This window comes from Peromyscus maniculatus, chromosome 21 (assembly GCF_049852395.1).
Source record: "Peromyscus maniculatus bairdii isolate BWxNUB_F1_BW_parent chromosome 21, HU_Pman_BW_mat_3.1, whole genome shotgun sequence".
NCBI lineage: Eukaryota > Metazoa > Chordata > Mammalia > Rodentia > Cricetidae > Peromyscus > Peromyscus maniculatus.
This window is the reverse complement of record NC_134872.1, coordinates 48,951,205-48,975,072: the sequence shown is the minus strand read 5'-3', so window position 1 is coordinate 48,975,072 and position 23,868 is coordinate 48,951,205. Positions and strand designations below refer to the sequence as shown.

General features: G+C 54.1%; 2 protein-coding genes across 3 annotated transcripts in view; one reads left to right on the top strand and one right to left on the bottom strand.

Annotated features, from left to right (window-relative positions):
- The first annotated feature begins 9,675 nt into the window (after window positions 1-9,675).
- On the top strand, window positions 9,676-11,931 carry Dnph1 (2'-deoxynucleoside 5'-phosphate N-hydrolase 1). The gene is made up of 4 exons (XM_006990820.4): window positions 9,676-9,863; window positions 11,294-11,359; window positions 11,516-11,626; window positions 11,732-11,931. The coding sequence occupies exons 1-4, from the start codon at window positions 9,701-9,703 to the stop codon at window positions 11,878-11,880; spliced, it is 489 nt and encodes a 162-aa protein (XP_006990882.1). The 5' UTR covers window positions 9,676-9,700; the 3' UTR covers window positions 11,881-11,931.
- Window positions 11,932-12,897: 966 nt separating this feature from the next.
- The window catches only part of Cul9 (cullin 9), a 41,940-nt gene continuing 30,969 nt past the window's right edge, over window positions 12,898-23,868 (bottom strand). For both annotated transcript variants that reach the window (XM_076557736.1, XM_076557735.1), the window contains exons 27-41: window positions 22,273-22,418; window positions 22,028-22,157; window positions 21,680-21,879; window positions 20,704-20,954; window positions 19,627-19,972; window positions 17,017-17,157; window positions 16,733-16,897; window positions 16,448-16,611; window positions 16,065-16,158; window positions 15,678-15,752; window positions 15,452-15,562; window positions 15,222-15,339; window positions 14,837-14,970; window positions 13,307-13,380; window positions 12,898-13,227 (exon numbers count right to left, since the gene is read on the bottom strand). In XM_076557736.1, the coding sequence (XP_076413851.1) occupies window positions 13,035-13,227; window positions 13,307-13,380; window positions 14,837-14,970; window positions 15,222-15,339; window positions 15,452-15,562; window positions 15,678-15,752; window positions 16,065-16,158; window positions 16,448-16,611; window positions 16,733-16,897; window positions 17,017-17,157; window positions 19,627-19,972; window positions 20,704-20,954; window positions 21,680-21,879; window positions 22,028-22,157; window positions 22,273-22,418 (2,342 nt within the window). In that variant the 3' untranslated portion in view covers window positions 12,898-13,034. The remainder of the gene's footprint in view (window positions 13,228-13,306; window positions 13,381-14,836; window positions 14,971-15,221; window positions 15,340-15,451; window positions 15,563-15,677; window positions 15,753-16,064; window positions 16,159-16,447; window positions 16,612-16,732; window positions 16,898-17,016; window positions 17,158-19,626; window positions 19,973-20,703; window positions 20,955-21,679; window positions 21,880-22,027; window positions 22,158-22,272; window positions 22,419-23,868) is intronic.

The window sequence follows — 23,868 nt, the reverse complement described above, 5'->3', positions numbered from 1 at the left end:
CGGAGTGGGGAGCTGCCCACAATGCACTGCGCCGCCAGCATCAGCACCAGCCCTGACATCACCGCCCCACCGCCCCAGCCTTTACATCACTGCCGTTTTTTCTGACATCACGTTCCACTCTGCCCCCCTAGACCCTGCCTGAGCACTCTCGGATGTTCCCGTAAGAGCTGCCGGGTCTTCTTAACTGACCTGTGCCATTCACTTGACCACAGGCTCCTTACCTGTCTCCATCACCTTTTATTCCACCCCGCCCGCCTTCCCAGATTATCCCCATTACTCATTTAGCCTCACCTGACCCCCCATTCCATCCTCCACATAGCCGCGTACTTCCCTCTTAAGCCCGCTCCTCTACCTGTACCCATCCTCCCCATCCGTCTCTATTGTGGTCTCTTCTACCACCGTCCCACATTCGGACACACCACCCCTCACCTGGAACCCTCTCCTCATCATGTACTTCTCTCCTGGTTTACCTTCTCTTTCTTCCAACTGCTGACACACTCTGTCATTGTTTCTTATTGCTTACCAAATAAGATACACACTCTTTATTGTGACATTAAAAACTCTTTCCAACGTGAGCCCATAAGGCTATTACTCTTCTGACAGATGGGATTACTCAATATTCTCTGAATATACTCTGCGCCCTGCCTCGCGCGGCTCCTTCTCCCATTGCTTATATCCTCAACAAATGCAGAGGGAGCATCCTCAACAATAATAACAGTAGCCACACCTGCCAGACACATTAGCTCATCTGCTCTCTCTAAGCGCCCTGTGGAGCGAGAGCACACACTGCGCGGGCATAGTGACCCGAGTTTGGATCCCAGAACCCGTGGGAAAAGCCAGGAGCTGTGGTGCAGGGCTCCAAACCCAGCACGGGGAAGCAGACAGGTGAAGCCTCCAAGCTTCTTGGCCAATTTCGCTCCAGATTCAGTGAAAGAAGACACCCTATCACGAAGCAATCAACGAGGAGAGTCCTCTGGCCTCCACATATGTGAGTGCACAGGCACATGCGTGTGCACACACAGCTGGGAAGATGGCTCAGTGGGTAGTGTTTGCCTCAGAGGCCCGACAACCTAAGTTCTAACCCTAGACCACCAAACGTTGTCTTCTGACCACCACATATGCACTAAAGCATGTATGCAACCTAGCACACACACTCCCACACTCATCATGTACAGGCACAATACTAATAACAACAATAATACACTTTAAAAAATGAAATCATAACACTTTTAGGAATGTGGATGCCACTGGAAATCATTATGTTAAGTGAAGACTGAAAAAGACAACTGCTTCTGTTTTCTACCAAATGCAGGACTTCGGCTGGCAGTGTGTAAAGGAGCCTGTGGCCACAGATACACACACAGACACAGATACACACACAGACACAGATACACACACAGACACAGATACACAAACAACACAGATACACACACAGATCACACACAGACACAGATACACACACAGAGATACACACACACAGATCACACACAGAGATACACACACAGACACATAACACACAGAGATACACACACAGAGATACACACACAGACACAGATACACACACAGACACAGATACACAAATACAGACACACAGATACACACAGACCCACACTTAACAGAGCTACACACACTCACACTACACACACAGGAGAGACAGAGAGAAACAGAGAGATGGGAAGAGAATGGAGAGTGAAAGAGAGAAGGAGGATGGAGACCAGTGAGCTGGGCACACTTTTAATCCAGCACTGGGGAGGCAGATGCAGACAGATGTCTGTGTGTTCAAGACCAGCTTGATCTACACGTGAGTTCCAGACCAGCCAACGCTGCAGAGTGAGACACTGTCTTAAAAAACAAAGTCTCTTTGCCTCATAGCTCAGGTGATAGGATGCCCGCTTTGCATGCTCAAGGTCCCGGGGGAACATGCCTGATCCTCTGCTTCCCAGATCATCTACATTTCGTAACATGTTCAATTTTTCTTGTAACTTTCAAAGTATGAAATAATTACAACTGTTTTAATGCCCCTATCTATTAACCACTTTTTCTGGGTAATTTAATTTTAATTTATCTTCTGACTATTAGTCATATATTTTTCTGTTTATTTCCATACTTAGCATTTTTCAACCATCAAAATTAAATAAATAAATAAAACAAAAGTCCAGGGTCTTGGGGCTGGAGGGTGGGCTCAGTGGTTAGGTTGGGCTGGAGGGCTCAGTGGTTAGGTTGGGGCTGGAGGGCTCAGTGGTCAGGTTGGGCTGGAGGGTGGGCTCAGTGGTCAGGAGCTGCTGCCCAGGTTTTGTTGCTGCTGTTTGGGGTTGGTTTTCTTGTTTGTTCTTCTGTTGTTGTTACCAGCTGTTTCTATTTGAGATGTTTTTTCATCCACGCATCTCTTACGGGGCGCGTGGGTCGCTTCCTGCTTGTCCACTGTGCATAGCACTGAAAAGAATATGAAGTGCACGTGTTGCTTATAATTTCTGATTTAAATGCCTTTTAAAAAGATTTTGTTTATTTATTTTATGCGTACGGCTATTTCGTCTGCATGTAAGTCTGTGCAGCCTCATGGTGCCCGAGGGGAACCAGGACCAAACCCCTGGAACTGGAGTCTCAGGCAGTCGTGAGCCACCACGCGGGTTCTGGGGATCGAACCCCAGTCCTCTGGAAGAGCAGCCAGTGTGCGTACTGCTGGGCCATCTCTCCAGCCTATTGATTTACATTCTTTAGTACACACACCCACAGCTTTGATCCCCGGACTATATGGAGTTCCTTTTGAATCCTCTGAGAAGCCTCATGCCTTCTTCATAGTTTCTAAGTCATCCTTCCGGGCCCTCACGACCCAGCCGACACTTCTCTGTGGTTTTGGTGTAATTTTTCAGTTGTTGCTTTGTTACTGTTATTGTTTAAAACAAGGCCTCATGGAGCCCAGGCTGGCCTCAGACATTCTATGTAGCTGAGGCTGGCCTTGAACTCCTGGTCCTTCTGCCTCTATCTCTCAAGGCAGAGATTATAGGCATATGCCACCACACCTGGCTCACAATTTTCTTTTAATAAAATTCATTCTAACAGATGAGCTGATGTTTTGTTTTTAACTTATTTTTAATTTTTATTTATTTATTCATTATGTGCATGGATAGTTCATCTGTGTATATGATTGAGTACCATATGCATGCCTGGTGCTGGCAGAGGTCAAAAGCAGGTGTGGATTCCCTGGAACTGGAGCTGCCCTATGGCTGCTGGGAACCAACTCCTGTCCTGTGCAGGAGCAGCCAATGCTCTCTACTGCTGAGCCGGCTCTCCAGCCCCGACCTAGTGGCTTTTTTTTTTTTTTTTTTTTTTTTTTTTTGGTTTTTCGAGACAGGGTTTCTCTGTGTAGCTTTGCGCTTTTCCTGGAGCTCACTTGGTAGCCCAGGCTGGCCTCGAACTCACAGAGATCCGCCTGCCTCTGCCTCCCGAGTGCTGGGATTAAAGGCGTGCGCCACCAACGCCCGGCAACCTAGTGCTTTTTAATTGGGTGTCAAACACTGTGAACCAGCCTCATGGATTTCTCACTCTGCCGTGTGTGTGTGTGTGTGTGTGTGTGTGTGTGTGTGTGTGTTGTGTGTGTGTGTTGTGTGTGTGTGTGTGGTGTGTGTGTATGTGGTGTGTGTGTGTGGTGTGTGTGGTGTGTGTGGTGTGTGTGTATGTGTGGTGTGGTGTGTATGTGTATGGTGTGTGTGTATGTGTGGTGTGTGGTATGTATGGTGTGTGTGTATGGTGTGTGTGTGTATGTGGTGTGTGTGGTGTGTGTGTGTGTGTGGTGTGTGATATGTGTGTATGTGTGGTGTGTGTGTGGTGTGTGTGTGTGTGTGGTGTGTGTGTGTGTATGTGTGGTGTGTGGTGTGTATGGTGTGTGTGTGTGTGGTGTGTGGTGTGTATGTGTGGTGTGTGTGTGTATGGTTTGTGTGTGTGTGTGTGTGTGTGTGTGTGTGTGTAGACATAACCAGCTCAGCCTGAGCTGGTTCGCTGTGGCCTGGAACCCGACAAGGGGCCAATGTCACGTCCACTGCGCCTGCTTCGTCTTTCATGCACACCTGACCCCGTTGTTTGACCACATCCAGTCCAGCTGTCTAGGTTTATATCTGGCTGCTTCTTCCTGTCGGGGAACACATCCAGTGTGGCTGTCAATGGCAAAGATGTGGAGATGAACTGGAAGGAACCTTCCACGGGCTTTGCCTCTGCCTCTGGGCAGTGTGAGTGCTCCAACACTGGAAGCTCAGCCCTGTCGCGGCACTGGTTACCGCCCTCCTTCCCATTCTGGAGCTAGGGCTCGGTCTTTCCAAAGCCAAATGGACCCCAAAGGCTCACATCCCTTTTTATAGTTCCTTCAGTGCCACTGAGTGTCTTACACAAAACAGACACATTAAAAATGTGTCCCAATTTGTCTATTAAAGGAGAACTAAAAGACATAACATGGGCCCCTGGTGAGATGGCCCAGCAGATAGACACCCGCTATGAAACTAGCAACCTGAGTTGGAACCTGGAACTCACATTGTAGAAGGAGAAAGCATACCCCACAAGTTGTCCTCTATTCTACACACACACACTGCACACACACACACACACACACACACACACACACACTGCACACACATGCACATCACACATATACACCACATTCCCACATACACACACTAGACATATACACCACACACACATTCACACATGCACACACTAGACATATACACCACACACACATTCACACATACACACCATATACACATACCACACAAACATCACCACGTATATGCACCACATTCACACTCCACACACACACACACACACACACACACATACACACACACACACACACACACACACACACACACACCACACTAGGAGGGATTGGAGGGATGTCTCAGCAGTAAGGAGCATTCATTGTTGCTCTCCAGAGGACTCAGGTTCGGTTCCCAGCACTGTTTATAGCTGCCTGTAATTCCAGTGCCCGGGGACCCACTGCCCATTCCTGGTCTGTTCAGGGACTCATATACACGCAGGCACAATACTCACAAACATAAAGGAAAAGGAATCTTAAAACAAAAGTGAGGGGCTGGAGAGATGGCTCAGCGGTTAAGAGCACTGACTGCTCTTCCAGAGGTCCTGAGTTCAATTCCCAGCAACCACATGGTGGCTCACAACCATCTGTAATGAGATCTGGCGCCCTCTTCTGGCCTGCAGGGACACATACAGGCAGAATATTGTATACGTAATAAATAGTTTTTTTTTTTTTTTTTTTTTCTGAGACAGGGTTTCTCTTGTGTAGCTTTGTGCCTTTCCTGGAACTCACTTGGTAGCCCAGGCTGGCCTCGAACTCACAGAGATCCACCTGCCTCTGCCTCCCGAGTGCTGGGATTAAAGGCGTGCGCCACCACCGCCCGGCCAACGTAATAAATAAATCTTAAAACAAAACAAAACAAAACAAAAAAAAAAAACGAGACAGGTCTCACTCTGTAGTACTGGCTGCCCTGAAACTCAGAGATTGGTCTGCCTGTGTCTCCTGAATGCTGGAATTAAAAGTGTGCAACCATCATGCCTGCTGGCAAGAAAATCTTTAAAAAAAAGGAAAGAAGGGAGGAGGGAGAGGAGGGAGAGGAGGGAAGAAAGGAGAGAGAGAGAGAGAGAGAGAGAGAGAGAGAGAGAGAGAGAGAGAGAGAGAGAAGGAAAGAAAGAAGGAAAGGAAGGAAGGAAGAAAGGAAGGAAGGAAGGAAGGAAGGAAGGAAGGGAGGAAGGAAGGAAGGAAGGAAGGAATAAAAGAAAGAAAAAAATGATGGGGCTGGAGAGATGGCTCAGAGGTTAAGAGCACTGACTGCTCTTCCAGAGGTCCTGAGTTCAATTCCCAGCAACCACATGGTGGCTCACAACCATCTGTAATAAGATCTGGCGCCCTCTTCTGGCCTGCAGGCATACATGCAGACAGAATACTATATGCATAATAAATAAATAAACAAATAAATAAATAAAAGAGATGTTCAGGTTTGGGGTGCGGTAGAGCACTGGTGTGCCTGCAGGAGGCTCACAGACAGGGAGAGAAGGGGAGGGATGTAGTTTCAGTTCTCCAGAAGTTTCTATATGCCTCATTCAACTCACAACCCCCACACCCTTTAAACCCTCCAAAAATAAGTACTGCCCTTATTTTCATAGTAAATACCAAAACTCAACAGCTAAGATTTATCACAGTTTAAAGGTTTTATCACAAATTTGCACCTTACACACTGTGGTTTAATTTTTACTCATGTCTTTTTTAAAAGGCTATCTTTGAAAAAAAAAACATGTTTTGTTTTTGGTTTGAGGTTTTTTTTTGTGTGTGTGTGCTTTTGTTTTTTGGGTTTGGTTTTGGTTTTTGGTTTTTCGAAACAGGGTTTCTCTGTGTAGCCCTGGCTGTCCTGTATCTCACTCTGTAGACCAGGTTGGCCTCGACCTCACAGAGATCCACCTGCCTCTGCCTCCCGAGTGCTGGGATTAAAGGCGTGCGCCACCACTACCCGGCTTAAGAAATATTTTTCTTTATTTTTTAAAATTTTATGTGTATGGGTGTCTGTAGCTAGAGTTTTCCTGCCTTGCCCACAGTCAGGACAAATCTTTGTCACCCGCCAGTCCCACAGTTGCTCAGACCCAACCAAGTAAACACAGAGACTTATATTGCATACAAACTGTATGGCCGTGGCAGGCTTCTTGCTAACTGTTCTTATAGCTTAAATTAATCCATTTCCATAAATCTATACCTTGCCACGTGGCTGGTGGCTTACTGGCATCTTCACATGCTGCTGGTCATGGCGGCGGCTGCAGTGTCTCTGCCTCAGCCTTCCGCTTCCCAGAATTCTCTTCTCTCCTTGTCCCAACTACTTCCTGCCTGGCCACTGGCCAATCAGTGTTTTATTTATTGACCAATCAGAGCAATTTGACATACAGACCATCCCAGAGCAGGTGTCTGGCCTGGATGTAGGTTGACACAAGCAGTCGCAATGAGCTCATTTGTTCTGTAATTATTAATTGCTTGCTGTAATTGAGACAGGGTCTGGGGCTCGGGGTAGGTTCAGTTAGTTGGTCGAGTGCTTGCCTGGGGTGCACGAAGCTTTGGTGCTTCTCTAAGCCTTGGTCAACACACTCTGAAAGATGTACTAGCAGCCACAGGACGTTAGACCAGACACAGAAGGGGACTGTGCAAGGTTGTTAAGGGGACTAAACCTAGCCCAAAGTGATTTGGCTGCCAATCTACAACATTCCAACGCTGTGACATCAATCACCTTTGGAGGACCTTTAACATAATTATGGCTTTCTCTTCGGAATGTCATTAATAAAGTTTTCCTTTTAAATTGTTCTTTGACAATTTCATACCTGCATATATTTCTCCCCCCAACCCCCTTCTCAGTTTTTTCAGACAGGGTTTCTCTGTGTAGCTCTGGCTGTCCTGGAACTCACTCGGTAGACCAGGCTGGCCTCGAACTCACAGAGATCCGCCTGCCTCTGCCTCCCGAGTGCTGGGATTACAGTGGTGCACCAGCACTGCCTGGCCCTTTACTCTCTCTTATCCGCCCCACCCCCCACCCCCGCAACCCTCCCCTCCCCTCCCAACCCTGCCTTTCCCTTCCCTGCCAATGGCTTCCGAAATTCATGGTTTTTGTTTTGGTTTTGTGACCGCTTAGTTTAACCAGGGCCATCTGTGTGACCATTGGATTAGGACTAATGAGTGGAGCCTGTGGGTCTGGGTCACCAGTGGGTACACAGCTCAGAGCGGTGACTCTTCTTTTCCTTAACCTGTTAGTTCAGCAGTGAAGGGGGGCCTCCGTCCGTCCGTCCAGGCTTGGCTGTTGATAGTCTCGGTCTTCGGCAGGCACAGGGCAGTGACTGCAGTGGCTGTGTTCTCCCCTGAAGCTGCATCCACAGCTCTTTTCTAACTTGTGGGCCACTGGATTATTTTTGTTTTCCTTTTTAGTTCTATCCCAAGTAAGATAGGGGGCCCTGAAAGTTTCCCATCTCCTCCGTGTGCTCTGCACAGCTTACAGAGTGGCTAGCAGACCGTGACAGGAAGAGGTGGGGGCAGGAGGTCTGGAGAGGGGCAGGGCCAGCGTGGTGGCCATGGGGGTGGTGGGGAGTCAAATCCTAGAAACTGTAATAGTCCTGCCCAATTTCTTATCTCTGTACCCACAGATTAGAGCATGTCTTGGCCCTCATCAGACACGCTTCTTTTTGTGGTAGACTCAGATTTAGTGCAGAGTCCCACAACTGTCGAGTTGTAGAGTGTATGAATGTAAATGCCGTCTCCGTGTGCCATACCCCCTCCCTCCGAGGTTCAGGGATCATTCTAGAAGAGTGGGTGAAAGAATGTAAGGGAGAGAGGGTTACTGTCACGACATGGGGCTCCACGGGAGCCCCCAGCCGCTGTGACTGCCTGCACAAGGTCAAGGGGGCCCAAATCCCAGTTTGTGTGAAGGGAACCATGACGAGTAGCTGAGGACTCCTGGGACAGACAGCCCTGAGAGGCCGCCTGTACTTCCTCCTGTGGACGGTTCCATGCCACACACACATGCGTAACACCTAATGGATCCAGTGAATATTACATTAAAGCGGGCAGGGGAGGCTGGAGAGATGGCTCAGTGGTAAAGAGCACTCACTGTCTGCTTTCCCAGAGAACCTGGGTTTGATTCTCAGCACCCACTTGGTGGCTCACAACGTCTATCACTCCCGTTCCAGGATATCCCACTGTGCTCTTGTGGCCTCTTGGGGCACCAGGCACGCTCCACGGTATACAGAGGTACACGCAGACAAAACACGTACACACGTAAAGTTAATAGTAGTAGTAGTAATAAAAGAGCACATGAAGTTGGTGTAGCAGGTAGAGAAGGAATTGGAGGGGAGAGATTGGGGGTGGATTGGATTAAATCACACTAGATATTCTCTGTGTAGCCCTGGCTGTCCTGGAACTCACTCTGTAGACCAAGCTGATCTAGAACTAACAGAGATCCACCTGCCTCTGCCTCCGAGTGCTTGGACTAAAGGCGTGCGCCACTACAGCCAGGAGAATGATAAAATGTTTTTAAAAACATATTAGCAGGCTGGAGAGATGGCTCAGAGGTGAAGAGCACTGACTGCTCTTCCAGAGGTCCTGAGTTCAATTCCCAGCACCCATATGGTGGCTCACAACCGTCTGAAATGATATCTGGTGCCCTCTTCTGGCTTGAAGGGATACATGCAGACAGAATAATGTATACATAATAAATAAATCTATTAAAAACAAACAAACCAAAAAAAAAAACCAAAACAAAACAAATTAACAATCAAGGTTTCTCTGTGTAGCTTTAGAGCCTGTCCTGGAACTCACTCTGTAGACCAGGCTGGCCTTGAACTCACAGATCCACCTGCCTCTGCCTCCCGAGTGCTGGGATTAAAGGCGTGCGCCACCACCGCCCGGCAACCCTTTTTTAAATTGTGGAAAGATTAGTGAGAACCTATCATAGTTGCCCATGCATCTATTACAGAGTTTCAGGGAACTGGGAAGAGTCCAGAAGAGCTTGAGCAGCTGGGAGCTGGGGAGGGGCGGGTCACCGGGAGGAGTCAGAGCTCAGGGCGGGTCGGCTCAGGAAGAGCCAATCCGGGAGGAGTCAGCTTGCAGCGGGCGCTCCGGGATCACGTGGTCGCGACTGCGCCCTCTCGCGGCGGCGCGCGCGCAGCGATGGCGGCGGCCGCGGAGCAGGGCGGCTGCTCCGTGTACTTCTGCGGGAGCATCCGCGGCGGGCGCGAGGACCAGGCCCTGTACGCGCGGATCGTATCGCGGCTGCGGCGCTATGGGAAGGTGCTCACTGAGCACGTGCCTGCTGCAGAGCTGGACTCGCGCGGTGAGGCGGCGCGGGCTGGAGACCCGCAGACTGGGGACCTGCAAGTTAAGGGGACTGGCTGCCTAGGGACTTGCGTGCTAGGGGACCCGCAGGCTAGGGACCTGGAGGTTAGGGACTCGCAGGCTAGGATCTTTAAGTTAGGGGTCTGGCTGGCTGAGGAAGTCCCTGGCTTATGACTCTCCTGCAAATGCACGCCCCATCCAGCACTCTGGCGGGGCCATGCGAGCTCGTCCCAGCACACTGAAAGCCAGTGAGAGCCCAGCAAGGCTTTGAGGGTTGATCTGAACTCGTAACTTTCAAAGTTGTACCTAGAACTCTTGTACTTCTGTTCAGAAAACTGTGAAGTGGTTTTCCCTTGCCCCACACAAGAACAGACTCATAAGGTGTGGGCGCTAATGCAATCCTGGGAGAAACTTTTACAAGACAAAGATCCACAAGGCAGAAATGCTAGCGGATTGAAAAGGACCCGTTCACGTTTATGGTTGGCTAGCTCATGGTGTATTTGGTTGATAGCCCTCACCTTTCAGTTCCAATCCCAGCACTCTGGAGGCTGAGGTAGGAAGAGTTCCAGGCCAACCTGGGCCACATAGTTAGACAATGTCTCAAAGAAAAATGAGACCAAACAAAAAGACCACCGAGTGTGATAGCCCGGGGGAAAGCCTTTGGATCTGTTTTTTGCTGTGGTTACTTTTCTTCCCTTTTTTTGAAACAGGGTTTCTCATGGAAACCCATAGTGACCTCAGACTGTCTGTGTAGCAGAGAATGACCCTGAACTATTCATCTTCCTGCCTCCCCCTCCCAAGTACCACCCACACAGAGCTTGCTCGCTTTTTTGTGGGTTTTTGTTTTTAGACAGTTTCTCTGTGTAGCACTGGCTGTCCTGGAACTCACTCTGTAGACCAACTAACTGGCCTCGAAATCTGAGATCCAGCCGACTGCCTCTGCCTTCTGAATGCTGGGATTAAAGGCATATATCACTACCACTCAACTTGTTTTGTTTTTGAGACAAAGTCTGTCTGTGTGTCCCTGGCTGCCATGGAACTCACCAAAATCCACCAGCTTCTGCCTCCTGAGGCTGGATTATGGATGTGCGCTACTGCTCACAAATGACCCTTTTGACAAGGCGTTTCTGCTCTGCCACCAGAACAGCCTCACCATCCTGAACAGTAGCATTTATTCAAGCTGGAAGCTGAGACCCTGGCCCCCTGACCCCAGCCATGTCCTGGATTCATAGTGAATCGGCTCTTTCCACACACTTGTAGAGCCCCAATTGCAAGCACACTGCCAGCTTAGACAGGGTTGGCTTCTCTTGGGGTGTCCCAGTCCTCACCCCTTTGGCAGACTCCTCTCCTGGGCTGGCCTTTGGAGGTCCTGGAGCACAGTACCTGAACTGGGGTGGGAACATCCTTGACCTCAACCCTCAACCACAGGGGAAGCTGCTGGGGGCGACCGGCTCATCCACGAGCGAGACCTGGCCTGGCTGCGGCAGGCAGATGGTGAGCAGTCCTCCTTCCTCTATGCGGGCTCCTCTGGGATGGTAATTCCTGGGGTGTCCCTGGCCTCCACACCTAGAAGGGACTTATTCCCCACCAGATACACTGTCATCCCGTCCTTCAGGTCCCAGCTAAAGTCTTACTTTGCTCTCTTTCCAGTGGTTGTGGCCGAGGTGACACAGCCCTCCTTGGGTGTTGGCTATGAACTGGGCTGGGCAGTGGCTCTTGGTAAGCAGATCCTATGCTTGTTCCGACCGCAGTCTGGCCGAGGTGAGCATCCTTCCTGGCTTTCTGGGAACCCGTTTCTCCCTTTCCCAGTGGGCTGGGCGGGGAGCTGAGTGTGGACATGGAGTCAGCTCCACTTCCCCTCCCCAGTACTTTCTGCCATGATCCGGGGAGCAGCAGATGGCTCGAGGATCCAGGTGTGGGACTACACAGAAGGAGAGGTGGACGGCCTGCTGGATCGGTACTTTGAGACTTATCCTCCTGAGGGCAAAGCCACCTCCAGTAACCCAAGTACCTGACCTAACCCTACTTTATTAAAAAATAAATAAATAAATAAGGTTTTTTATGTGTGTTTTGACTGCATGTATGTATATAACCAAATGAATACCTGGCACCCACAGAGACCAGAAGAGGGCATCGGATTCTCTGGAATTGGCATTAGAGATGGTTGTCAGCCACCATGTGGGTGCTGGGAACTGAACCCAGGACCTCTGCAAGAGCAACAAGCGATCTTCACTGCTGAACCCTCTCTGGCCCTGGCCCTGGCCCTACTTTGTTAAATCCTGACCAGACACTTCTCCAGAATCACTCCAGCCTCAGCCTCAGTAGTCAAAAAGGTTCATTTAGCTGTGGTGGCGCACATCTTTAATCCAGCCCTCAGGAGGCACAGGCAGGTGGATTTCTGAATCCACACAGGTCAGTGTGGTCTACATGTGAGTTCCAGGACAGTCAGAGCTATGCAGAGTGACCTCATCTCAAACAACAACAAAAATGTACAGTGGTGGAGGCGGGACAAGCCCTCAGGAGCATCCTTTTCCATCCTGCTCACTTTAGGGTTAAGCGGACGGAGCCTTGTCATGCACTTTGGGGGACATTTCGAGTATGGCAGGAGGCCAGGTGGGCGGATCATCATGTGTCTCATTTGTGAACTGGGCCAGGGGCACCTGTGCTTCCCTTCGTGAGTTTAGGTCAGTGAGTCTGCTTGGGGCTTTTTCTGAGGATAGAAAAGTCTGGAAGTCTAAAGAGAAGAGTAAAGATGAAGGAGGGCTGGCGAGGTGGCCCAGCTGGTGAAGACGTGAGTTCTATCCCAAGCACCGACATGGAGAAGAGAACTGACTCCCTCGGGTGTTCTCTGACCTCCATACACACTGCCACAGCACGTGTACGTGCACACACGCGTGTGCACGCGCGCGCGCACACACACACACACACACACACACGCACGCACGCACGCGCGCACACACACACACACACACACACACACACACAGAGGCCATCCGAGAACACTGAGGAGTACTCAGCTGCTTCCAGAGAAGTATGTGAAAAAAGAGGTTTATTCAGTCAACAGAAGGCGCTGCTGCAGACACTGGGACCCCCCCCCTTGGCAGAGGGGGGCGGACTCTGCAGCCCTGTGGCCCTGCCTGGTGGGGCAGCTCCAGGTGTTTCCTGCCCCTCAGTCATAGGACTCATCGTCATCATCCTCATCCCCGAAGAAGAAAGTCTCGCGGTCCAGGTTCTCAGACTCTTCATCGTAGGAGAAGCTGTCGTTGTCCAGTTCCTCATCAAACTCATGCTGCCACTCGGGCACATCCCCCTCTTCCTCTTCTTCCTCCTCCTCCGCTTCCAGCCCTGCGGAGCCCTGGGGCCTAAGGAGAGCCACCACACTCAGCCCGGTGGGAGCGTGCCTCCCGCCGCCGCCCTCCCCCAGCTGCGCAGCCCACTCACTGATCGCTGGGCACGTTGGATCCTTTCACCTCCCGAGCCTCGGCCGATGGGCTCTGCAGTCCAACCCGGAAGTCCTGACAGGGAGACAGGGGTGCCTGAGGAGCAGAAGGGCAGAGGGCACCAGGCCTCGGGCCCGGCATCCCTTCCACTGATGTCTCCCGAGAAGCAGACTCCCATGAGCACACCTGCAGTCTGATCCCTGAGGCTCCAGGGGAGAGGACAGTGGCGGAGATCTCTTGCTCCAGTGACCCCCCACAGCCCTGACCCCCCCACGTAGAAGTATGCTCTGAGAAACCTCTGACTGACTCCGACAAGCACCTGGCTCAAACCCCTGATCTGGGGAAGCCAGCTCCTTTGTAAGGAACCCCAGGAGCTTAATGACACAGCAGACTGGCCCAGAACTCCTAACACCCCTTCCCCAGCAGGGCTGTGCGGGGCTGTGCAGGGCTGCGCGGGGCTGCGCTGTGCGGGGCTGTGCGGGGCTGTGCGGGGCTGTGCAGCAGGGCTGTGCGGGGCTGTGTGGGGCTGCGCGGGGCTGTGCAGCAGGGCTGTGCGGGGCTGCGCGGGGCTGCGCGGGGCTGTGCAGCAGGGCTGTGCGGGGCTGTGCGGGGCTGTGCAGCAGGGCTGTGCGGGGCTGCGCGGGGCTGTGCGGGGCTGGGCTGTGCAGGGCTGTGCGGGGCTGTGCGGGGCTGTGCAGCAGGGCTGTGCGGGGCTGTGCAGCAGGGCTGCGCGGGGCTGTGCGGGGCTGTGCAGCAGGGCTGTGCGGGGCTGTGTGGGGCTGCGCGGGGCTGGGCTGTGTGGGGCTGCGCGGGGCTGCGCGGGGCTGTGCAGCAGGGCTGTGCAGGGCTGTGCGGGGCTGTGCAGCAGGGCTGTGCGGGGCTGTGCAGCAGGGCTGCGCGGGGCTGTGCGGGGCTGCGCGGGGCTGTGCAGCAGGGCTGCGCGGGGCTGTGCAGCAGGGCTGTGCGGGGCTGTGCGGGGCTGTGCAGCAGGGCTGTGCGGGGCTGTGCAGCAGGGCTGCGCGGGGCTGGGCTGTGCGGGGCTGTGCGGGGCTGTGAGGGGCTGGGCTGTGCAGGGCTGTGCGGGGCTGTGCGGGGCTGCGCGGGGCTGTGAGGGGCTGGGCTGTGCAGGGCTGTGCGGGGCTGTGCAGCAGGGCTGTGCAGGGCTGTGCAGCAGGGCTGTGCGGGGCTGCGCGGGGCTGCGCGGGGCTGTGCGGGGCTGCGGGGGGCTGTGCAGCAGGGCTGTGCGGGGCTGCGCGGGGCTGTGCAGCAGGGCTGTGCGGGGCTGCGCGGGGCTGTGCGGGGCTGTGCAGGGCTGGGCGGGGCTTGCAGGGCTGGGCGGGGCTGTGCAGGGCTGGGCGGGGCTGTGCAGGGCTGTGTGGGGCTGCGGGGGGCTGTGCAGCAGGGCTGTGCGGGGCTGTGCGGGGCTGCGCGGGGCTGTGCGGGGCTGTGCGGGGCTGTGCAGCAGTGCTGTGCGCGGGGCTGTGCAGCGGGGCTGTGCGGGGGGACTGTGCCGGGCTGTGCAGGGCTGTACCTGGGTGGAGTGCTGCAGGATGGCCAGCAGCCTCTCCTGGATCCTCCGGAGCAGCTCCGTGCCTGTGCTCAGGCAATCCGGCCGAAGGAGGCGCAGGGCGGAGGCCAGGTCCCGGCACCGCAGCAGGGTCTCCTCTGCAGGGGCAAGCGCAGGGCCTGCTCTCTTCTCCCAGCCGGCCAGCCCTTCCTCCCACAGGTGTCTGGAGCATCTCCAGAGGGCCAGGCTTGGCTGTCAAAGCTCGGAGCTCACCTGCCAAGGGCAGGGTGACCCAGGACCCTGTGTCGTGGACTTTAGACCCGGGAGAGGGAGGGGCCTGGAAAACTGGCTGGCGGGGCATGGGGCGCTCAGCACAAGGGGGGGGGGGCAGCGGGTGCAGCAGGCTCACCGAGGAGGATCTGCAGGGCGTTGGTGTGCAGTTCCAGGTTCTCGGTCTGCTGCTCCACCACATCCATGTACTCTGTGTCCTGGCTGTAGAAGCTGTAGACACAGGAGTAGGCCAGCACCTAGGGGAGACCCTGTCAGTGGAGCCAGCCTGAGTCCCGGCACCTCCACCCCTCCAGCAAGGCCCACGCAGCCCCCTGCAAACCCTTCCTGTCTGCCTCCCCCTGCTACAACCTTGCGAGCCTGCTCAAGGGCCCGGCAGGCGTCGTGGAGGAAGGTGAAGGATTTGGGTGGCGGCACCTCGTGGATGGCAGAGGCCTGGTTCCGCAGGTTCACAGCAAACTCCTGTAGGAGGAAAGGGAGGTCTGCAGCCACGCGGCTCCCAGCCGGCCGCGCCCCACCCCCCAGCAGTCACTGAGCCCCACGACTTCCCGCCCAGCCCCGCGCTGCCGCTGCTCACCCGGGCCCGGTGGTGGAAGGTGCACCTCTCATTGTAGTCCTGGAACCGCTTCTCCTGGCGGGCGGCTCTGCTCACCTGGGAAGGACACACGGACGGACGGACGGACGCCTGTGGGCGCTGTTCTGACAGGCCGGGCTTCTCAGGGGGGCCCCTCTGCCCTTCACCCAGTTCCTTCCATGCAATCCTAGCGTTCCTTCACATGGGGTGTGGAGGGTTGCCCCGGCCACACTCCTGGCCCTACTCTTCCTGGGCTCTGGTCACTGGATGGGCAGCGCTCCCAGAACCCTCCCCAGGGTTGGGGGCCTACAGCTCTGTCCCGGGGCCAGCCGCAGCTGGTCTGGTCCTGACGGGCTGGGCTCCGACCCGAGCCCTGAGCCCGGCCCTCACCATGGCGGAGCAGTTGTAGTAGTCCTTGTGGCTTGGCTTCCAGGACTTGAGGCAGCGCCAGCAGAACCCATGGTTACATCTGGCGCAGGTCATGCTGTGGAGGACTTGAGCTGTCAGGGGGGCTGCCTCTGGATGAGGGTGCCCGGGGTGCCCAGGGTGCCCGGGGGCTGGACACACCACTGACAAGGTCCCACCCCAAGCCCTGCTAAGGACACCTCTCTCTGGACTTCCCAACGCAGTGGACTTAGAACCTGGGGGGAGAATCCAGGAGGTGACCCTGGGGGATGCTGGGTGAGGGCAGAGGGGTTTCTGCGCTTCAGTGAGCTTGAGTTTCTTCCTTACCGCCAGGCCCCCCACACAATGCTCCCTCCACCCCCGCTTACTGCAGACACCCCTCATTCTTCTCGATGGGCGCCTGACAGCTGGGGCAGCGTTTGGAGATGAGCTTGGCCAGGTGTTTGCTCTGCGCCTCCACACTCATGCCGTCATAGTAGCCGCCATCATCGACCCACTGGGACATGTGGCCGCAGCTGGCAGGATAGTGTGCCTAGGTGGGGGGAGTGTGAGGACACAGCCACTCAGCCAGGCAGCAGGGCACAAGGAAGCCTCTCACATCTGTGTGTGAGAGAGAGAGAGGTGCTGGGCAGGGGCCAGAGTGGGGCACCCACCTCAGGGAAGTTACAGCTGAAGCAAGAGGCCCAGCCACACTTAGAGCAGGTGGTCCCGCTACCCAGGCCCTGGCGGCACAGGATGCGATCACAGCCCTGGGGGTTGGTGCACCATGTCAGGTTGGAACAGCTCTCCACATAGCATCGCAGGAGGGCCTTCTCATACTGCGGGCAGAGGCAAGTTGCTATGAATGATGGGAGAGCAGGACTCTCCAGGAGGCTTCAAATGCTCTTAGCCTCTGGAGGCCAGCCTATCCTCTGGGGCCTCAGGCAGGAAGGGGTACCTTGGAGATGACCTCTGGAGAGGAGACAATGTCACGGATGAAGGCTCCCGTGGGCTGAGCAGGGCAGTCGGCAATGGGGCAGGTACAGTTCAGCACAAAGTTCTGTTCGATCCGAGTCGTCAGGTACTCGTTCCAGCAAGACTGCCCGGACAGAAGGAGGGGCTGATGAGGGACAGGTGCCCTGGCCACTGACCTGACACATGCTCCCACGGCTTCATGGAAGGCCAGAGATGGCAGGCTCCTAGGCCTACCTCACAGCTGACCCTGCCTTCCAGATGCCATGGTGTCTTGGGATGAAATCAAACTGCAGCTGTTTTTGAGGATGTATGGGGCTCAGGCACTGGCCTACCAATAAATACTTATCAGATGGACATGGAGGAGGTGCCAAGACGGGAAGAGCAGCGTGTGATGGCGCAGATACGGGATCCGATGCCTCTTCTGGTCCCCGCAGGCACCGGGCATATATACAATGCACATATACACATGAATTAAAGACAATAATTTTTTTTCTTAAAGGTGGAGAGAGAAGGTGGCCTGGGGAACAGAGCCTCCCTACTGGCTCTGGGTCCCCTATGCTGGCCCTGGTGCATTCCTATGGCTAATTCCCTGGGCCCCAGCTTTCCCTGCTTGAGGCTCCGCCTCCAAGGTGTGTGTCCCTGAATTCTGATCAACAGCACAGCCATCCTCACCCCACCCAAGTTACCAGCACCAGATTTCTGTTTCCCAAACGCCTCTGTTGTTCCAGCAACCACCCTGGAGCAGGTGTCCTTAACACGCTGCAGGAACCTCCTGATAAATGGCCTCACTCTCTAAGCATGGTCGCCAGCCTCTTAACCTGCCCCTCGGCTTGTGATCACGTGTTCCAAAAGGATCAATAAAAGCCCCTGGGACGCAGTGGACGGGGCCACGTGAAGAATCTGTACCATTTTTTCACCCTTTACCTCTTGAAACAAAACTAAGTGGGAAGCAAACTAAAAAAGAATCTGGCATCGCTTTTAGATAAGCAAGGGGGAATTTCTCCAAGTGCCCACTCTCACAGGTGCACGGTGCCCCGTGGTCCCTTACAGCCCGGGACAACAGCACCCTGGGGCGGCCCTCTACTTCTTGGCTTCTGCCACAGCCACTGTTTAGCCTAGAACAGTGCTGCTGCTGCCCTCTGCCCGGTGTACCTGCCAACACGGCTCGTGCTGGTGGCCTCCCCTGCTCTGGGCCTGCGGCTGTCCTGTGGCTCTGCCATCTCTGCCTTATTCACAGGCTGGGACTTTTTTTTTCTTTCTTTTCCAAGACAGGGTTTCTCTGTGTAGCCCTGGTTGTCCTAGAATTTGCTTTGTAGCCCAGGCTGGCCTCGAACCCAGAGATCTGCTTGCCTCTGCCTCCTGAGTGCTGAGGTTAAAGACGGGCACCGCCACCACCTCAGGCCAGGCCCCCTGTCTCTGCATCCCTCCCGGGGCCCTTAGCCTTGGTTCTGCTCTTTCCCTGTAGTGTTGCCAGCCAGGCCTCCCCACTTCATTCCCAACTCAAAGTCCCGCTGCCCAGCTGCCCTTACCACAGCGTCCAGTGAGTGGCTTACACCTTACACAGACGTGACAGCTGAGTTTCCACTCAAAGCCCCACCCTTCACCCCACTCCCTGCCCCCAAATTCCTCTCACACACAGGGAAGTGGCACATTCCATCTCCCCAGAGGCTTAGCTCAAAGGAGCGTCTTGATTCTCCAATCCGAAGCCTGCACATCTAGCACTAGTCTTGTGGGCGCTGCCTGCAAACATATCAAAGCCCACCTCAAAAGCATCTTCGTCTTTACACAGCTCTCCGTACAACAGCCAAAGGCTTTGTTTTGGTTTTGGTGGGTGGGTGCAGCGTGTCCGCACTGGGGCACGTGTGTCTGCACTGGTGCAGTGTGTCCGCACTGGTGCAGTGTGTCCGTACAGGCACATGTGTGTCCGCACTGGTGCACGTGTGTCCACAATGGTGCAGTGTGTCCACACTGGTGCAGTGTGTCCGCATTGGTGCACGTGTGTCCGCACTGGTGCACATGTGTCCGCACTAGTGCAGTGTGTCCGCACTGGTGCACATGTGTCCGCACTGGTGCAGTGTGTCCACAATGGTGCAGTGTGTCCGCACTGGTGCAGTGTGTCCGCACTGGTGCACATGTGTCCGCACTGGTGCAGTGTGTCCGCAAGATGTTGGCCTCTGCGGGTTCTGGGGATCTGAACTCTGGTCCTCGCTGCACGGTGAGCACTTCATCTGCAGAGCCACCTCCCCAGCTCCCAGCAAGTTTTCAAAAGTGTAAATAAGATCTCACCACCTTGCTTAAACTCATCACGGCTTCCCACAAATCGCCATCTCACTCGCCCTCCTCATCCTTTCTCAGACCTCCTCCTGAACAGACGGTGTTACCGCTGCCACACAGCCTGCTGCTCTCTGGCTACGGCCCTCTCTCACAAGATGTCTTCCCCTAGCGGCCTCCCTTGATCTCCTCAATGTAGAGGGGAAGCCCCATCCCTACCCGGTCACTTGCAATGACATCACCCAATGCATCTTCCTTCCTGAATTTATCATCAACGATGGAGGGGAGAGGCGGGTGGAGAGGCGGGGAGGGGCGTGCTCACCTTACAGCAGCAGTGCAGGCAGCAGAGGGACGGCGAGTCGTCATGGGGCCCTAGGGGGCTGATGCAGACTGGGCAGTGGTCAGGACGCGTCAGGACCACCTGGGCCTGGGGTACTCGCAGCCCGGCTGCAAGCAGCAGGGGCTCTGGGTCGTCACTGTAGCTCTGGAGCAGCTGCTCGGTGCCCCAGTGGGAATGGGCCAGGAGGTGCCGGGCTACGTCAGGCTCCAGGTTCAGCGTCTCCTGCACCTGCCGCACCGTCTGCTCCATCAGCCCTTCCACCTCCTGGGGACTCATGGTGCGGCCTGCAGGCAGCTGTAGAGATGCCAGGGCCAACATCGCTTCTGGGCTTAGGGAGAGAGAAGGGCAGTGCTTAGTGTCTCCACTCTGTTTACCTATCTATGAGCTCCCACCTATGACCCAGAGCTTACACTGGTCTCGGCAGTCTATGCATCACCACCTGAACCGCCCCCCCCCCGGGGGGGGGGGGGAGCAGAGCCCTTCATAGAAGCGAGGGTAGATGTGGGGCACTGTGGGCCAGTGGGCAGGGGTCACGGTACTAAGTGACTTATAATGAAGGGACAGTCCATTGCTCAGCATGCCAGCAGCATGTCGAAAGCCTTCCTGTGTCAAGTGTGACCTGTGGACCAGTAGCCTGGGCATTCACAGAAGGAACGGCTGAGTCAGATCTGCACTCAGCCACACATAACACACACGAGCTTGGAGAGTCAGGAGCTCATTCCAAACGTCATGCAGGCATCATCAAGGACAGACACCAATGCTGTAACACCCTGGGGGATGCACTTGAGGTTGGAAGTTCCAGGGGTACTGGTGACTTAGAACAGCCTCCAGCAAACTCCCCAGCGGAGCAACTTCCTGGAGCTCAGCACATCCCCAAGGCAAGTGCACAGCTAACGCTCTGTGCATGTTTACAGCACAGACCAGATCAGCTCCGCAAGAGTGGCTGACATCTATGCACTGGACCTCCTGCCCACGGGCTGGCTCCGGAGGACGGGACATCAAGACCCTTTGGTCCTATGATCCTTCTCATCACTGAGTGGACAGAGCAGAGGTGGCTACCTAGGTTTGGAGGTCTCAGTGTTCTGGCTGCCACAAAAGGGGACGTCTGCCTGACCCCGGCAGGGTCCCATGGGCTCTGGGGTAGCATATATCAGGACCTGGGGCCGGTCGTCACGCCGTTCCACATAGCCCTGGCCCAGGAGATGCAGGATGCAAGAGAGAACATCAGTGCTGGAACAGGCCACACCCCCTGCAACAGCGCGGCCCAGGCTCCCGGGGGGATTTGGACCCTTCCGCCAGGCCTCCAGCACCTGGATGGAAGAGACAAGCAGACTGCCCTTACCCACAGAGCCAGCCTGCGTGGGTACAGTGCCTGGCTCCACCACTACTTACTGGCCAGGAGACCAGCCAAGACCTTTTCACGCCTCACTTTTCTCCTCCAGCCAATGGCAAAGGTTAATATCTGTATAAGCTAGTATTCATATTAGTTTATTTGTACTATTGTTGAGGACCAAGTTACTCAATCACACACATGGCAAGCACTCATGTCAGGATAGAAAACCCAGGTGGAGGGGTGCAGAGGCAGCGGAATAAAGTGCTTGCTCCTCAAAGTGACCTGAGTTCGAATCCCCAGAATCCATACAAAGTCTGGTAGAGTAGCGTGAAACTCAGGTGCTCCGAAGGAGAGAAGGAGAGAGACAGAAGAATCCACAGAAGCTCATGGGCCGGGTCGCCTCACACATGCAGTAACAAACAAGAAAGCCGGCGTCGAGCAAGGTTGGAAGGTGAGGACAGACACCCAAGGTTGTCCTCTGATCTGCACGCGCGTGCGCGCGCACACACACACACACACACACACACACACACACCATGAAGATACACATAACGAATGTCATACACACATAACCAGAAGAACCAGATAGAAATGTCACCCCAATGATGTTTCCTATTGAAAGAGGTCAACTTCTCTTATGCTGACCTCCGGTTCCATCTCTAACCCCAAGCATGACCCCAGGGCATGGTCCTTTCTGCCTACCAGACAAACCAGCTGATCAATGTGGAGGCCTTTCTCCCCATGGGCTTTGAGTATGCGGACAAGAAGACAGCTCAAGAGGTTCCTCTTCTGCTCCAAGGTCCGGCCCTCATCCTTCTCTACACTGAAATAGGTCTGGGGAGGTATCAGCCACAGGACCTCTTCACGGGGCTGGGACCTAGGCTCACGAAGCCGCAGCATCCCTGGAATCCAGTCCCGATCAGGTACCCAAGGACAGGGAGGGACACGAGTGAGGATCCTACCATACTCTCATTCCCTGGTGTGCTCCCCCCACCCCGGGGCCTCCCACCATGCCACAGAGGCTCAGCCCGACCCGACCCACTGACCTACCCGCCTGTGGGAAGTTCTGAGCCTCCTCCAGTGTCAAAGGACCATTGTCAGCGATGAGGGGCAGAAGCGCCTGGTGCAGAAGCTCTGGGGAGAGGTCGGAAGTCTTCAGCAGGATCTCCACTGATACCTCCTGGTGGGAGAAACAGTGCCCATCTGGTGAAGAGGACAGGAAAGGAAGGGGGGGAGGGACAGAGACTCGGCAGAAGAGAAGACTGGGTGCTAAGGGGTTAAAGCAGCCGAGGCACCTCAGTCTGGTTGAAATACAGCAGCAGCCACATCTGTACTGTGGACACATGCAGGGTCTGGTCCCCAAACTGCAGCTCAGCACGGCCCAGCCATGTCCACTGAAGTCGCCGATGTGGTCCCATGTCCAAGACTGGGTAGTTCTGACCTAGGGAAGTGTCAAGGAGACAGAGTCAGAGAGTCTGGGATAAAGGGGCTGGGATTGAGGTGGTCAAAACAAAGACAGTATTTTTACGTTTGTGGGTTTGTAATGATATTGCTATATATTTAAAGACCTCACTGATTATCTTTGGAATATTACAGAGAATCAATTAATAATTTAAAAAACAAACAAAAATAGCTGCTGGGTATGGTGGTAAACGCCTTTAATCCCAGCACTCAGGAGGCAGAGGCATGAGGATCTCTGAGTTCAAAGCCAGCCTGGTCTACATAGAGTAATCAAGGCTAGCCAGAGCTACATAGTGAGACCCAAAACAAAAACAGGTCTAGAGAGAAGAGGGCAGACTCAGCCTTTCCCGTAAACTACTTCAGGAGTGAGCAGCTGGTGAGAAGCTTCTCTAGACAAGGCACCCCACTCACACATGAGGGGCAATGGCAAACTGGGGTGTCACGATTTCAGAAGTACCAATGAAGTGGCTGGCACGAGGAGCCGGGGATGGCACTTGGGTAGCAGACGCCGGCTCTAGTGCCCACAGGGCCTGGGTCCTCTCCCTGTGCCACACACGTCAGCTATGGTGGTACATGCCTGCACCGCCACACTTAGGAAGTTGACAGATGGCCCAGAAGATGACCAGCCCCGGGGACACAGTGAGTTTGAGCTCAGCCTGAACTACACGAGGCTCTATCTCAAGAAACCCAAAGCCAAAGAACAAACAAAAATGGGTTATACTGAAGACTGATGATGTGGAAACCCATGGGTCTCTCTTAACATCCCAAAGGACAAACTTGAATCCAAATAAACCTGCAACCCTATTTCCTTCCAAACAGCCATTAAGGGAGAAAGGGAGAGCAGGACCTGGACTGAAGACGTTAAAACTAATCACCAGATGCAATGCCTGGGCCTTGCTTGGATCCCCACTAAACAAAGCAAGAATAAGACAGAAACTCGGGACAACCAGGGAAACACGAATAGTATGTAGCTGACGACACCAAGGAGGTCTTGAACTTCTCAAGGGTCTGAGAGTGATGAGGCCTTCGTCTTTCGAAAGCCTCCTCTTTTAGATATGGGAAGGAGAACATGATGCTGGGCCATGTGTTGATATTCTGGAGTTTATGCTATTTGTATGTTTGAAACTTATCACTGTAAAAATACTCTAAAATTTACTTTTATTTTATGTGTAGGAGTATTTTGTCCGCATGTATGTCTGTGCACTGCTTGTGTGTGTGGTGCCCTCAAGAGGCTGAAGAGAGCATCAGATCCTGTGGAACTGGAGTTACACATGGTTTTGAGCAGCTGTGTGGCTACTGGGAATTGAACCCAGATTCTCCGTGAGAACAGCCAGTGCTCTTAACTGCTGAGCTACATCTTCAGCCCATTAGTAAAAATATTTTAAATGAAGTAGAGCTGAGGATATAGCCCAGCTGCTAGAATGAATGCC